The sequence below is a fragment of the Ammodytes marinus genome (genome assembly GCF_949987685.1).
Source record: "Ammodytes marinus genome assembly, chromosome: 15".
NCBI classification, from domain to species: Eukaryota; Metazoa; Chordata; class Actinopteri; order Uranoscopiformes; family Ammodytidae; genus Ammodytes; species Ammodytes marinus.
The window spans coordinates 18,244,829-18,257,947 of record NC_137219.1 but is presented as its reverse complement, the minus strand read 5'-3'; the positions used below and the strand labels follow the sequence as shown (position 1 = coordinate 18,257,947).

Below are 13,119 nucleotides of genomic sequence, written 5' to 3'. Positions count from 1 at the left end.
CCACATGAAACCAAAGGACACAGGCGCAAGCAACGGGCAGCTCCTTCAGTATCTTCCAAAACTTTGTTCCTCATTCATTTGTTGCTTGTTTCCATTGTCATCATCTCCAACACAAATATAGCCCCGACTGACCTCAACGTTCCCATCCTGGAGGCTGATGAAAGTGCTCTGTTTAATCACACTTTATTTTATTCAGTCAAAGATAATTACAGACACAAATGGATTAATAATCCTAACACAAGAGGTTAAAAAAAAGACAGCAATGTGTGGATGCACAAAGGAGCCATTTCATCATTCCAACAGGCTTTGCACACCATTAATCCCACACAACAATGAAGTTTACAAGCATGGGCTCAAAGAGGACAACAATGAACTAGAGATTTAGAGCATCAACATATGTTCACAAAAACTGTTGATAGTAAATTAATATAAAAGCCCAAAGTATCAACTTTTAATTTGCAATATTTGTTATATTACTTACAATTTAAATTAAGTGCTAAAGTTTAAAGGGGGAGTCAGAGATTCTGGAAAATTTGTGTTGTCAAAAAATCCATTTTGGTCAAAATCAGTGAATATCTCTGCACGATCCGCTACCTGCCTGTAATGTGTGTGAGCTGAAAAAATCACACAGCCAAGGCTCTGTAAACAGGCATGTTGTTACAGTGGGCACCCTTTGTTTACATGCGCTATACCAGTTACAGAGCCTAGGATGTGTATTAACACCGGATTGTTTTTCAGCGTTCATACACAGTAGAATTGTAAGGAGATTTTGACAACAAGCATTCTCCAGAATCCCCGACTCCACCTTTATGGCCCCAGCTGAAAACCTTTTTTAAACTTTTCGGTTTTTGTAGTGTTTTTTTTTCTGAAAGAGAAAACCACATCACATGAAAGACATAACATCTGTGGTGTTGCCGTTTTACAATGCTTATTATTATATGGAGCCACTTCAAATTAGAAACAAAAATTCTGATGTTTTACCCTCATTCTGACTTTGCACGTTATAGACAGGCACACTGGAAGACACAAACCATGACTAGGACCGCCCTACCACTCTCAGCAGCACAAACCAACAAGAACGGGCAAATTAAAGCTGGCGCCGTTGATTTGCACTTAGGATATTCTCACACGACCAAAATTGAGAGGACAAATGACATTGAAGGATGTAGCCTGTACTTGAGTTCAAAGCCACTTCTTAGGCTGAGGCTACACTCCAGTGTCATTTACAACACATTAACAATGCCATGGAAAAATAAAGCAGGTCCAACATCACACAGACAGAGCAAAACCACGAGCAGTTCTGTTCTGTATGTGTGTTTGTGTATGAGCCTGTGTGCATGCACTTGCATCATGCACGCCCAGCAACATTATACCACAATGTTAAATAACTGCCGCTACTAGACTGTAACTGGAGGAGCATCAGTGCCGTTGTGTGCATGCTTTTGCGGTGTTTGACTCATTTTGGGGCACGAGGCCCAGATGCCTGCTTTGGAAAACAAAACACATGTCGGTGCATCATGTTGGCCCCGTTCCACCGTCGGTATTACTGCTGCAGTTTGAAAACAAGCTAATTGAAATAGATTTGCATCTGTTTGTGGGAAAGCATTCACTTCAAAGGAGGTGAAGAGAAAAATATCTGATTACAGATTTCCTTTCTAGCTGAAAACAGAGTGTGAATAATACTGTATTAAAGGGAGCTTAAAGGTGGAGTCAGCGCTTCTGGAGAATGCTTGTTGTCAAATCACTTTTTTGTCAAAATCAGTCAATATCTCCCTACGATCCGCTACCTCTCCATACTGTTTGTGGGCTGAAAAAAAATCTGGTATTGATACACAGCTTAGGCTATGTAAAATAGTACGTAAAAGAAGGGTACGTAAACAAAGGGGGCCAACCATAGCAACAAAAAACATGCCCTTTTACAGAACTAAGGCAGTGTATATTAACACTTAATTTTTTTCAGTGTACGTAGAGCTACAAAAAGCATTCTCCAGAATCGCTGACTTTAACTGAATTGAGCTGAATCCACCCTTCAAATGAGACGATAACCTTACCTTCTGGTCCACTATGGAGCACACCAGGTCCTTGACAGAGGAGAGCGACAGGTCACAGGCTTCCAGGTTGACTGTCTCTCTGGTCAGTCCTATCTGCAGCAGGAATGACACCCCATGGAATGAGCTGCGGGAGTTGGTGGGGCTTGGGACACTGTGACTGCCACTGTGACTGCCGTTGGACAGCCGCGTATAGAGCGGCCCGGGCAGGCTTGGCCACGGTGGGGACGGTGAGGACGGGTGGAGAGAGTGGAGGAAGGCTCGAGGTAAGGATGGGGGAGAGGAGGCAGACATTGGGTTTCTTCCAATGGCAACGTGAATTGCTGAATAGTGCAGGGTGTGGGGGTGATGGGGTTTTAGTGAAGACTGGCAGAATCTGGACACACAGCTCGATCTCTGTGGACAGACTCTTGGTACGGGGAATCTTTGGTCTTCATCAGTCCAAGTGAGTCAGCACTGTAGCCTACTTATTTATTGCACAAAAGCGACAGTGAGTTGCCATAAAATAACAGGGTAATAGCCGATTCCGCCCACCTGAGCTCACACGGCAGCACACACTCATTCGCTTGATGGGCAGGTGACGGAGAGAAAGTCAGTGAGCAATCCGCAGACTTCTGCAGCAAAATCACTGCAACAGACTTCATACCCTGGCGTGGAGCTCCTTCTCCCTACTGAGGTCAGTAATCCACTCTGACCACAGGAAGCCTGTCATCACAAACACACACAGAGAGACACAAGCACACTTAGTGCCATTTTTGTACTGGAAATCACCTATCTGAATACTATAGAGAAAGTAGGCTATATGACTGGTGCACAGCACATTAGAGCTCACTTTGTTATTATGTAGGGTAAAGCAGCAGGGCTGTATGAATGAAATGGCCATTTTTCTTCCCTTTGTGAGCACTTAATAGTCAAATTCACTTAGAAAAATGAAATGGGAATGTTTCACGACAATGGCTCATCACTTTAAAAAGAAACTGAAGGCCACAACATCTGCATCCATATTTGAATTTGCTTACTTGTGTTGTGTTTTGCTAATACCCTGTATTGTTTTGGTTGATGTAAGCTAGCTTTAAGCTATTTCACAAACCTTTTTATAAATTAAACCGTGCTAAAGAAGTCACAACTTACATTAACGTGTAGTCCTACATGCCACTAAAACTTAATTTTCAAGCTTTTTGTAAACTTTTGGTCACTTTAACAACATTGATATCCCAACAGCTCTCTATGTGGGTATGCAAAACAGTATAATAATGGACAAAAAGACACGTAAAAGTAGATTAAGCGTATAATTTGTGTGTTTACAAGAATTCAACTTGCACAAACATCTGGAGCCAAGGCTTCTGAACATCTGCACCCCTCCCACTTTCGATTGGCTTGCTGGCAGAACACAACCCGAGTCGAGAATGCCAGCAAAACAAGTTATACAAGAGCCCAATTTACACATTAAAAGGACCCGTCGCTGTAGTTCAACTATACCTTCACGTGAAGCCCGAGTAAAATAAACGAACGTCGCCTTAAATGTTTTCAGAAGTGATACATTACCTTCACAGGCAGCGAAGGGCGCTTTTCTTTCCATTGTGAGTGGACCGAAGAAACTTTGTAACTCCATCAACTGAGCAAAGCGGGGTCTGAAGTTTGTATTCTGCACTTTTGGGAAGTCGCGCGTGCGCAGCGTCGCAGACTGCATCAAACAAACACCGATAGACGTTTCTCACACACGCGCGCGCTGAGACCAACCGAGCCGTCCATTTATTTTCTCTTATCTTTTATTCCAGATTGTAAATTCATGCGCATCTTATTATCCTTCCAGCTGTGACTACTCCCCCTGTTTGACGAGGGAGAGAGAAAAAAAATTAGCAGCGACCGTTGCTGGGGCTTGGAGTCTTTTTATGACCTCAACATAACTGACTTTCGATGAGTGGCGAGGAAAACCTGAACTACAGTCCCTGTGAGGCAATGGCGCCTCCGCTGGAGCTCGAACCAATGCGCATGTGCCTTTCTTTTCCGTTATTTCAACTCGTGCATGGGCCAAGAAAAAAAAACTTTATTCTACACGACCTGGAGGCTGGATCGGATTGTAATACACTGCTTTCCAAAGTGTAGTCCAGGAGTCCTCAGGGGCCACTGAAGGGTTGTATATATATGTCACACATGGCAAATTGTGGAGTGGACTTATTTCACTTTATCTGAACAAATAAGTAGAAGTTTAAGTTTTTAGACAATAGCTTTAAGTATATTGTGCTGTCTCTCGACCTATAGGTAGGCTTACAGACATTTAAAGGGAGACAAGGGTACCTGCAATAGTAGGTACTTTTACATTAACTTGACTTGAAAGAATTTACTAGAAAAAGAATGATAAAAAACAGGAAGAGGGACTTGATTTTGCAAGGATGCTGACATGTCTCCTAAGTAGCTGCTGCCTCTTTTTATGAACTTTTACTCAATAGATTACACAACACATTATAGGAACTGGTGCATTGTAACACTTGTTTTTTCTCTATTACTGAATTACAACTCAGTAATGATATTAAAGACAATTAACATGAAAGCACACTGTTTTGTGTCACATACAAATGAGAAAATAAATCAACCAGGATAACAAAGAGAATGCAGTTTATTCATAGAAAAGCATTTCAAATGCATTAATACTGTGGAAAGGTGGGGTCTATTCTCTTCGCCCATGCCATGAGGCCTCCGCAGATGTCCTTCACCATGACACTGTCCACTTCTGATCCACTCATCTTCTCCACAACCTGCACCGCCTTCTGAGAGTCGTTACCCAGCTTACAGATCACATACACTGGAGAAAGCCGGAAGTTAACACAGGTAACCACATCTGGTGATCTTAAATACTTAATATGCGGCAAGTTCAAAAGACTAACTAATGTCAATACAACTATAACTGCTTCATATTTGAAAAGAAGAAAGAAGAAAAAACACCTTAAAAAAGGGACAAAAAGCTGCACACAAGAGTTTGAATGGTGCACGTATAACTTTAAGTGGAAAAAAGCTGAGCTAATTGTTGAATTTCTCACAGTTGATGATGTACCTCATAATAAAAATCAAGACTGTATTTGATGCTGAACTAAAATTCTCCAAGGCTAAAATTAGCTCATTGATAAAGAAAGCTCAATGCAGTGAATATCCAGGACGTCACCAAAATAACATTTTGAATATTAATTTCCCTGAAGCAAGCCAGCTGCTCAGGCTGAATGCACTTGTTTTGGAAAAGGGGTCACTTAGCAACCCCATTACAACCTGTTACTAGCCGTCCAAAATAGGCCTCCAGCCCCGGCAGCATGATGCTATACCGCATGCTGAATATGCACGAGTGGCTCTGCGTGCCTGTTCATTGCAAACAACATGTACGGACCCCTAAATGGTGATTTGACATGTTACCTGGGGGCTGGCGGTCACCTGCCATCTGCTGTTTCAATTGGCTGATTCTCTCCTGAAGTAACCGGATATGTTCGCTATTCCTCTGCTCTAAACTTGAGAGGGGAATGTCTGGCGGCAATATAAGGAGAACGATCGCACAGAAATGGGAAAAAGATTGGATGAATATGAACAGACAACGCATGTGGAATCATGAAAGTGACTGATTTTTACCACAAACACTTGAAAAGGATACTGAGAGAGAAAGGTAGGTTACACATATCCACCTCCACAAGAGGGCGCACGTCCAACAAGAGATGGGGCTCTGCACCGTCCAGTATCGATTTATAATCCTGGAATTACATTAAAACAAATACCGGTCATTTTATAATTAGAAAGAAGTGTGGCTTTATATTATAGAAAATCGTTTAAATCTAACAGGGAGACCAAAATTACTCACAGCAAATATGTGTTGCTTGGATTTGGATTTGCAGCGTAATATGAACATTTTAACTACTTTTCCTGAAATCACAGGAAACAAAACTGTTTCTAACTGGAGCCCCTTGCACAATCTCTATTACAGCCCAATCAATCATGATCCGCATCTCTGTGCTTAATGACTCAGCGGGTTTGAAAGCGCCAATTCTGCAGAAACATAAACAGATGCAATCCACTACCATTGCTCCCAGTGCCAAACAGAACATATTATTCTTTCCCATAGAAAAAAATCTACGAGGCACATTTTAAGTCATTTCCCATTTGGGGCAGGGTCAGCGCCGAGATGTAATCAGCTTATGAATGCACATGAAAACTGAGAAAATTGTGAGTAATCATACAATAAACAGCACTAAATACAGGGGAGTCACGCAATGGCTAACTGTTTCTGGAGTATATGTGCTCCCTACCTGCACCGCGATCCTCTGATCTCTGGAAAGCAGGCTGAGCTTGCGGCACTGAAACACATGGGAAATCAGGCAGGGTGAGATTTTTCCGAGGATAAGAGAATAATTACACGTACTGTGCCTATTAAATGGCAATATCCAGTTAGATAGAAGAACACTTATTATGGCTTCAAAGAGCAGCATTCCATCTTCCTCTCTTATGACCAACCTTATCTGTGGCAGCAGACCCACAGAAAGCCTCATAGTCCAGCAGCTGGGTTACACTGGGGTTCTCTCCGCACACTGCGCAGCCGGCCTGCTTGGGCCGCAACTTGATGGACTTGAATCTGGCATCTTGAGCGTCAAACATCAGCAGTTTTTGGCCGCAGGAAGCTGCCACGACTGGTCAAGGAAAAGCCTACTTTGTGAAAAGCATCACCACATCATTTGATTTGGAGAATCGTCTGGCACCTGTCCCATTTGTGTACGAGCATCATAGCAACACTCAGGTGTTTATTTTTCTCAGTAGGACAGCAGTACAACACTTCCCTGGCTGACGCATAAGAGCCAGGCATGGGTATTACAATGTGAGACAGAGGGCAGGATAGGGCAAGTCTATTCTCTGATGTGAGTCTCAATATGAACGTGAGAACGCTGTAACCACAACAGCTTCATAAAAGTTCTCATAGGAATGGCAAATGAAGAGTTAGCAGAGAGTCCAGAGAATGCTGACAAAAGTATTTCTGTCTGTTTTTTCATTATTTTATCAGAGTGGCACAAAACACACCTCCCCATCCCACACTTTGCTACAATGAAACTTTCAGCGGTGCTCTGTTGATTCAAGTAGATGAATAGGCAGATGCAAGGCTACAAAATGGCCAAGGAGGGTACTAATGTGGGAGTTGAGGAAATAGGAAACCAAAGGATACAGCCTTGTCCAGAGGCAATCTTGAGGACTTCCAAAGCTTGGAAGCAGCCCATTATCCCTGGAACTTAAAGAAAAGTGGAACATTTTAACAAATGACTTTCATTTACACAGACTGCACTCTGTACAAAGGTAATGCTTATGGACAAGTAAAGAGGGGGTGGGGCACAACTCACCCACTCCTAACACCCCTCCGTCAGAACAGTTGGTCACCGTCTCTGCGGGTGGGGGTACTGGGTACAGACATCTGTAGCAGGGGCCTCCATGGTAGTTATATACTGTTAGCTACACACACACACACACACAGACCCACAAAGCAAGATAAAGTAACATTACAAATCTACAATGGCTGATGAACTTTTGCCACATTGACGCAAGCAAGGGGCCTCTCTACCTTACCTGCCCCTCCATTCTCAGAGCGCTCGCCGACACCAGAGGCTTGCCACTGAGCACACAGGCGTCATTCACCAGATAACGAGTGGGAACATTGTCCGAACAATCCGCCACAATGTCATATATGAGGTCAGCAAAGTTAAGGTGTCATCAAAACACGGAGCTGGGATTTTTGGTTGGTAACATATACACACTGTAAACTGAGCATATACAGTTCTTTTCATAGGCCTAAATAAGACTTATTGTGCAGCTGTAAGATGTAGGTAGGCTCTGCAGCAGGATACTGTTGAATGAGTTGCAAGGCGTTCTCCGACGAGAGCTGCAGGTGGTAAGGAATACACTCCACTGTTGAGTTCAACCTGAAGACATTAATTAAAACAATCACTGGTAATAACCCATAATAGGCAGCTTTAATACAAACGGATTTGTTTTTCTCGAAACAAGTATCAGAGCCTGATTGGTGTTTCGGTTCAACGAAGAACAAACCACAAAGCTGCAACATGTGAGTTTTGGATATGACATGGGACCTTTAGTCACATGTCCGGGTCTCGACTATTCTCTCTCCCCTCCCTAATCTTTACCTTCTGACTCATCTATCAAAAGCAGAAACATCTTAAAAACAATGCTCAAATCATTCAAGAGTATTGCATTGTAAGCAGTAATATGCATGCAATAGATAATCATTAATGAATGAACAGTAAGAGGGTGTTAGTGTTCGTGTGACATAAGAACAGTGTGTAAGTTATGCGCTAGTCAAGAGAAATGGCGCCCCCGTGTGGTCAGGGCTATATAGTGTCTGCTAACCACAGTAGGCCCACTGTGAGAGGGAGAAAGGCACCGAAAGCAGCTGCCTCTAAAATAACATGTTTACACAATATTTGCAGCCCGGGGTGAAATACACAACCAAATATAACCTGTGGTGAGACTGGAAAGCGCCAGCATACATTACACAGCGACGAAAGGGTCACAGAAAAAACAAACAAGAAATACACCAATTATCATAGTTACAGCACATTTACTAATGATATCAAAACAACAGGTCCTGTTTGTGCAGGAATACATTTCTCCAATTGCTCACAGACACTTTTTTGTTCTGCTCCACGATATATTTGGTATGAATGCACTTTCTGACTTGAACTCTATGTGCTGGACTGGATAATGTTGCAGCCAATGAGTGCAGGCGCTGATCAGTACCTTTTGATTGCCTTGGCTGCAGACAGAGCCTTGGCATGGCCCTGGTTCTCCTCACCGTGAAGCACTTGTCTGTGCAGGTTACTGAGCTCCACCTCGTCATAGTCCAGCAGGCCCAGGCGCCCTGCAGAGACACACGGACTTCCAAGTCAAGAAGAAAGGCTTAAAGGTCACATATTATGCTAAATGCACTTTTTTAAATGTGTTCTAACATATCCATGGGTCCATGGTGTGCCTAGAGACTGCCAAAATATTTTTTTTAAATAAAAATCTCTCCTTTTCTCACTCTCCCCCTTTCTGAAACCCCCACACCTCCCCCCCAATATACTCCAGTCAGAATTTTCCCCTTTTCTGACCTCACAAACTGGAAAGCCAGAAGCTTCCACTGTTCAGCCCACACCCCTATTTCTTATTGGTCCACGGCCCTGACAGACAGAGGGCGAGGCGTATCTGGCTTCGCTTCCGGACAGGGGGTGGGGGCAGCTCAAAGATTGTATATTTACGAGGGGAGCTGCAGCTCTTTTTAAAAATAGGCCATTGTGAGATTAGCATAGTACAATAAATTATCTGAAAGTTTTTTTCAGCAAACAATTAAAGAAAAACGTATTAGGGACCACTAAGACCATATAATATGGTGTATAATAGTACCGAAAAGTGTATAATATGGGAGCTTTAAAAAAATAAAAATGTGAAACCCTGATAATGGTAGCCAATCACTGAGAAGTATACTGTATAACCACTAACCAGGCTACAACATGCAGTGTTTGTTTGTGGGCATCTGCCAACTGATGAACACATTCCGTGGCACTTAACATGGTGCAAAATGTTATATTGACTCTATACCCCTTTCCTTTAGTCTTTAGGGTTTTCCAGAGTAAGCTATACAGCCAAAGAATAGCTATAACTTCACCTAGGCAACAGTTTTATCATCCTTTTGACAGCAAAAGAAAAACTTATTTACCAAATAAGTCTTTAATCAAAAGATGTGAATGGACTCTTGTCTCTCGTGTGTTATTCATTGATCAACACTAAAAATGGTGTGTGTGACATTTTTTCTTTTGGAAATGTAAACAAATAATTATGGTTGCAACTTGCCAAACCTCTAACCGATTCATTTATTTGGACCTGGGACCGAACCTAACCGATTCATTTATTTACCAGCACCTGGGAGGCCAGCCAGACGTGCTCATTTTACACTCAGCCTGAAGGGAAAGGCAAACTGCTGACAGCTCGACAATTGCTCACACCCTTAAAGTCTGTTTATTTTGTGGCAGTTGCAGAAGGGTTAATCATTTGATTTGTCTGTCACAAAGTCACGCTAAGCCTTAAACAAGTGGATCACCAACCAATGCCTGCTGCTGCAAGGTACTGTGCCAGGGGGCAGCCCAGTCCTCCACAGCCCACGATCAGCACCGAGCTCTTGGATAAGTTCAGCTGACCTGTGGACCATCAACATTCAGTCATGTCATACATCTCCTTTATCAACGGAATGCTTGCTGTACTGTATATGAGAATACCACTGTCCGTAGTGGCCATACCTTTAACACCCAGCTCAGGCAAAAGGAGCTGTCTGCTGTACCGCATGATGTCCTCATTGCTTAGGGCTGGTTTGGCTCTCAGGGGGGTTAGCTGTGTCACTTTGTCATGCAGCTCCAGTACTGAGGTATTGCTCTAATAACAGAACAGGGGAAGATCATTTTACACAAGGGATACTACTAAACTAGTTGCAACTGGAGCTTTTCTGCCCTTGAAACTCAGCCTCTATAATGTAATGAACTACATGTAGGCCTATAGCCTATGCATTTAATACTGTACTTTTCACGCAGGGATATTCTACACAGGTATTGTGTGACTGATGAGATGACTCCCAGTAATTCAATGATGTATGGCATACATTTATTTTCAATTACCTGGAGACATATGTGCTCATAATTTACCCCACACATGCAAAGATGTAGCCTATACTTGTGCGCGTGCCTTGTAACCAGCGCCGCCCATAAGGGGTAGAAAGTGGGAAGGCGTTCTAGGGCCCAGCCACTTGGGGGGCCCATGGTCTTTGGAAGCCAAGAACCTAACTAAGCTAAACTTTATTTTTAGATTTTTAGATATTTATGTCAATATACTACTGTAATGTTCCTGAGTCTACAAACAGGTTTAAATTCTCTCTCCCCATAAGGTAGGCCTACATTTTTGTGAAAAATAATTTCCCTTTGGGGACTATAACTTCTAAAGGCTTTGACATAAGTCTTCAGGTTGACACGACCTGTTTTAATTATTGCCGTAACCACCAAGGTCCTGCTTTCTGTATTGTTTCTAAAAATAAGAAATAAAAATAGACCTAAAAAAGTTCTTAATGCAAAGAAAGACACAAGGCACAAAGAAGTTGGAATGATTTCAGTGCTTTTGCAGTGATGAGAGCAGAATGAACTAAGCCTAAATGTTGCAACCAAACATAGGCCAATTTTATAGTTTTGAGGGTAGGTTGGTTTGGTTTTGTAGAGAACTGCCTTTTTTTCATTTGTGTGTGAATAATTTGTTGTTGTTGTTTTTTAAGTGTTATTTATTTCAACAATACCACCAAAAGATTTCAAATGATTTAATGTCATGTTTAGAAATGCAAAAAAGTGCAATATTTGGTGCAGTCAATTAGTGTAAATGTATCTTATACCAGAAACTAGTAGCATAGAAAACGTGCAAATTGTGAAAAAACTGTTTGCTTTAGTGAATACTAAAGAAGAACAATGTCTCTGTGTGAACTGATTATTTTGTAGAGATCTGTTGACCTGTTAAACAGGGGAATCAAAATAAATTGGTAGGCATGCTGGGCTAAGTCAGAAATGTGCTACTATGGGGCGCCCTTAGCTCAGTTGGTAAGGCGTCCTCCCCCGGACCGGGCCCAGCAGAATGAAAGCGCATTTCTATAGGCAGTAGCATAAATGTAAGCCAAAGTAAGACTTTCGTACCTCTTCCAGTTGTGCCAGTTTATTCTTCAGAGCAGCAATCTCTTTCTCTCTCTCCTTGAGCTGTGCTTTCAAGCTGCACACCTCCTGAGCCATGGCAGCCGGCAAAAATACAACACGTGCGTTAACTAAATATGTATTAATGTGAAGAAAGAAGCTGCAATTCTGATTTAGGCACTGTGTAACATGTTGACATCATAGATAGTATATAAAACACGTGAAGCAGCAAAGGAAGAGCACACGGCGCAGACTTCCGGGAAGACCACGTGACAATAGGCTCGTTCGACCTGTCGCCGTCTTGCTAAGACCTGCGCAATTATGACGCTCGTCTTGCTGAGCGCACTGCATTATGGTTAGACTTTTTGTCCCACTTGCACCCGCGGCTGGCTGCGGCTCGGCTGCTTGAGACTTTGAAGTCCCGCGGTATCAAGACGGACACAGACACTGGAGCAAGTCGCTGCAGTTGCTCCCCACGGGCTGCGGGAGCGAAATGTCTGATGGGAAACGTCTTGCTGACAGGCGGAGCTGAGCGCTAATTGGGAGTTTAAACCCCGTGCCTTCGATGCGTTTCCCCAATTGGTTAGGCAAAAGTCTGACATCACCGCTCAAAATTAAATTACGATCCATTCTTTTTGATTTTAATTTATGTTTAATCATTAGGCCGCCACAATATGCATTTAAGCAGAAATGTAGCCTACTTAATCAGAGTTAAACCTCCACTGATCTGAACCCTTGACATAGAAATAATTTGGATGTGTAACTCTCCTGTATAGATTTAAAAGTGAACACAAACTTGTGTCACATAAGATCTTGGTGAAGTGATTTTTATACCATTAAGATTAAATCATAGGCTTATTTCAAGTGATCTAAATGGTCTGGGAATTGTATTTTACATGTAGTGTCGCAAAGCCAGACCAAAACTACAACAAGTAGTTGTTTGTTACACATCATAATACAGTTCATCATATCCATCTCTACAATAATAATAAGGGATCTTTTCTTAGACCTTCTTTAACTTTATTTAGGCCGATCATCTTCGTTATGTGAAGGGAGAAATACTAAACCTCCTTTATTTGGATTTGTAAATTATTCTTTATCACTTAAAATTAGGTTTTCTAGTAAAGTAACAAGAAAGATAAAGATGTGTGGGGAATGGGGATATTATATCTCGTTTCTTGTTTTGAAAATGCCCCTCGCTTTTAAAGTGTTTACTCGTCTTTGTGTTGTGTTCTGCTTCTAATCGGTTGTAGCATGTGTGACTCTCCTGCGAATATGTTTCTAACAGGCCTTCAAAATAAAACTAGAAAACAAACAGCATCCGCAACAAGGACGCTACTTCCGAC

At 42.3% G+C, this 13,119-nt stretch overlaps 2 protein-coding genes across 2 annotated transcripts in view; both read right to left on the bottom strand.

Annotated features, from left to right (window-relative positions):
- prkd3 (protein kinase D3) overlaps positions 1 to 3,842 on the bottom strand; it is a 41,451-nt gene extending 37,609 nt beyond the window's left edge. Inside the window, exons 1-2 of the mRNA XM_080041844.1 lie at positions 3,594 to 3,842; positions 2,052 to 2,753 (exon numbers count right to left, since the gene is read on the bottom strand). Coding sequence (XP_079897970.1) covers positions 2,052 to 2,342 — 291 coding nt within the window. The 5' untranslated portion in view covers positions 2,343 to 2,753; positions 3,594 to 3,842. The remainder of the gene's footprint in view (positions 1 to 2,051; positions 2,754 to 3,593) is intronic.
- An 851-nt stretch (positions 3,843 to 4,693) lies between these two features.
- Positions 4,694 to 12,244, bottom strand: mocs3 (molybdenum cofactor synthesis 3; the record flags this gene model as incomplete). Its single annotated transcript, XM_080042116.1, has 13 exons — positions 11,780 to 12,244; positions 10,355 to 10,487; positions 10,163 to 10,255; positions 8,820 to 8,940; positions 7,910 to 7,984; positions 7,632 to 7,749; positions 7,409 to 7,517; positions 7,237 to 7,299; positions 6,537 to 6,700; positions 6,332 to 6,379; positions 5,683 to 5,779; positions 5,451 to 5,558; positions 4,694 to 4,851 (listed from the first exon to the last, which is right to left on the bottom strand). Exons 1-13 carry the CDS (start codon positions 11,870 to 11,872, stop codon positions 4,694 to 4,696), a joined length of 1,380 nt encoding a protein of 459 aa, XP_079898242.1. The 5' UTR covers positions 11,873 to 12,244.
- Positions 12,245 to 13,119: the final 875 nt, after the last annotated feature.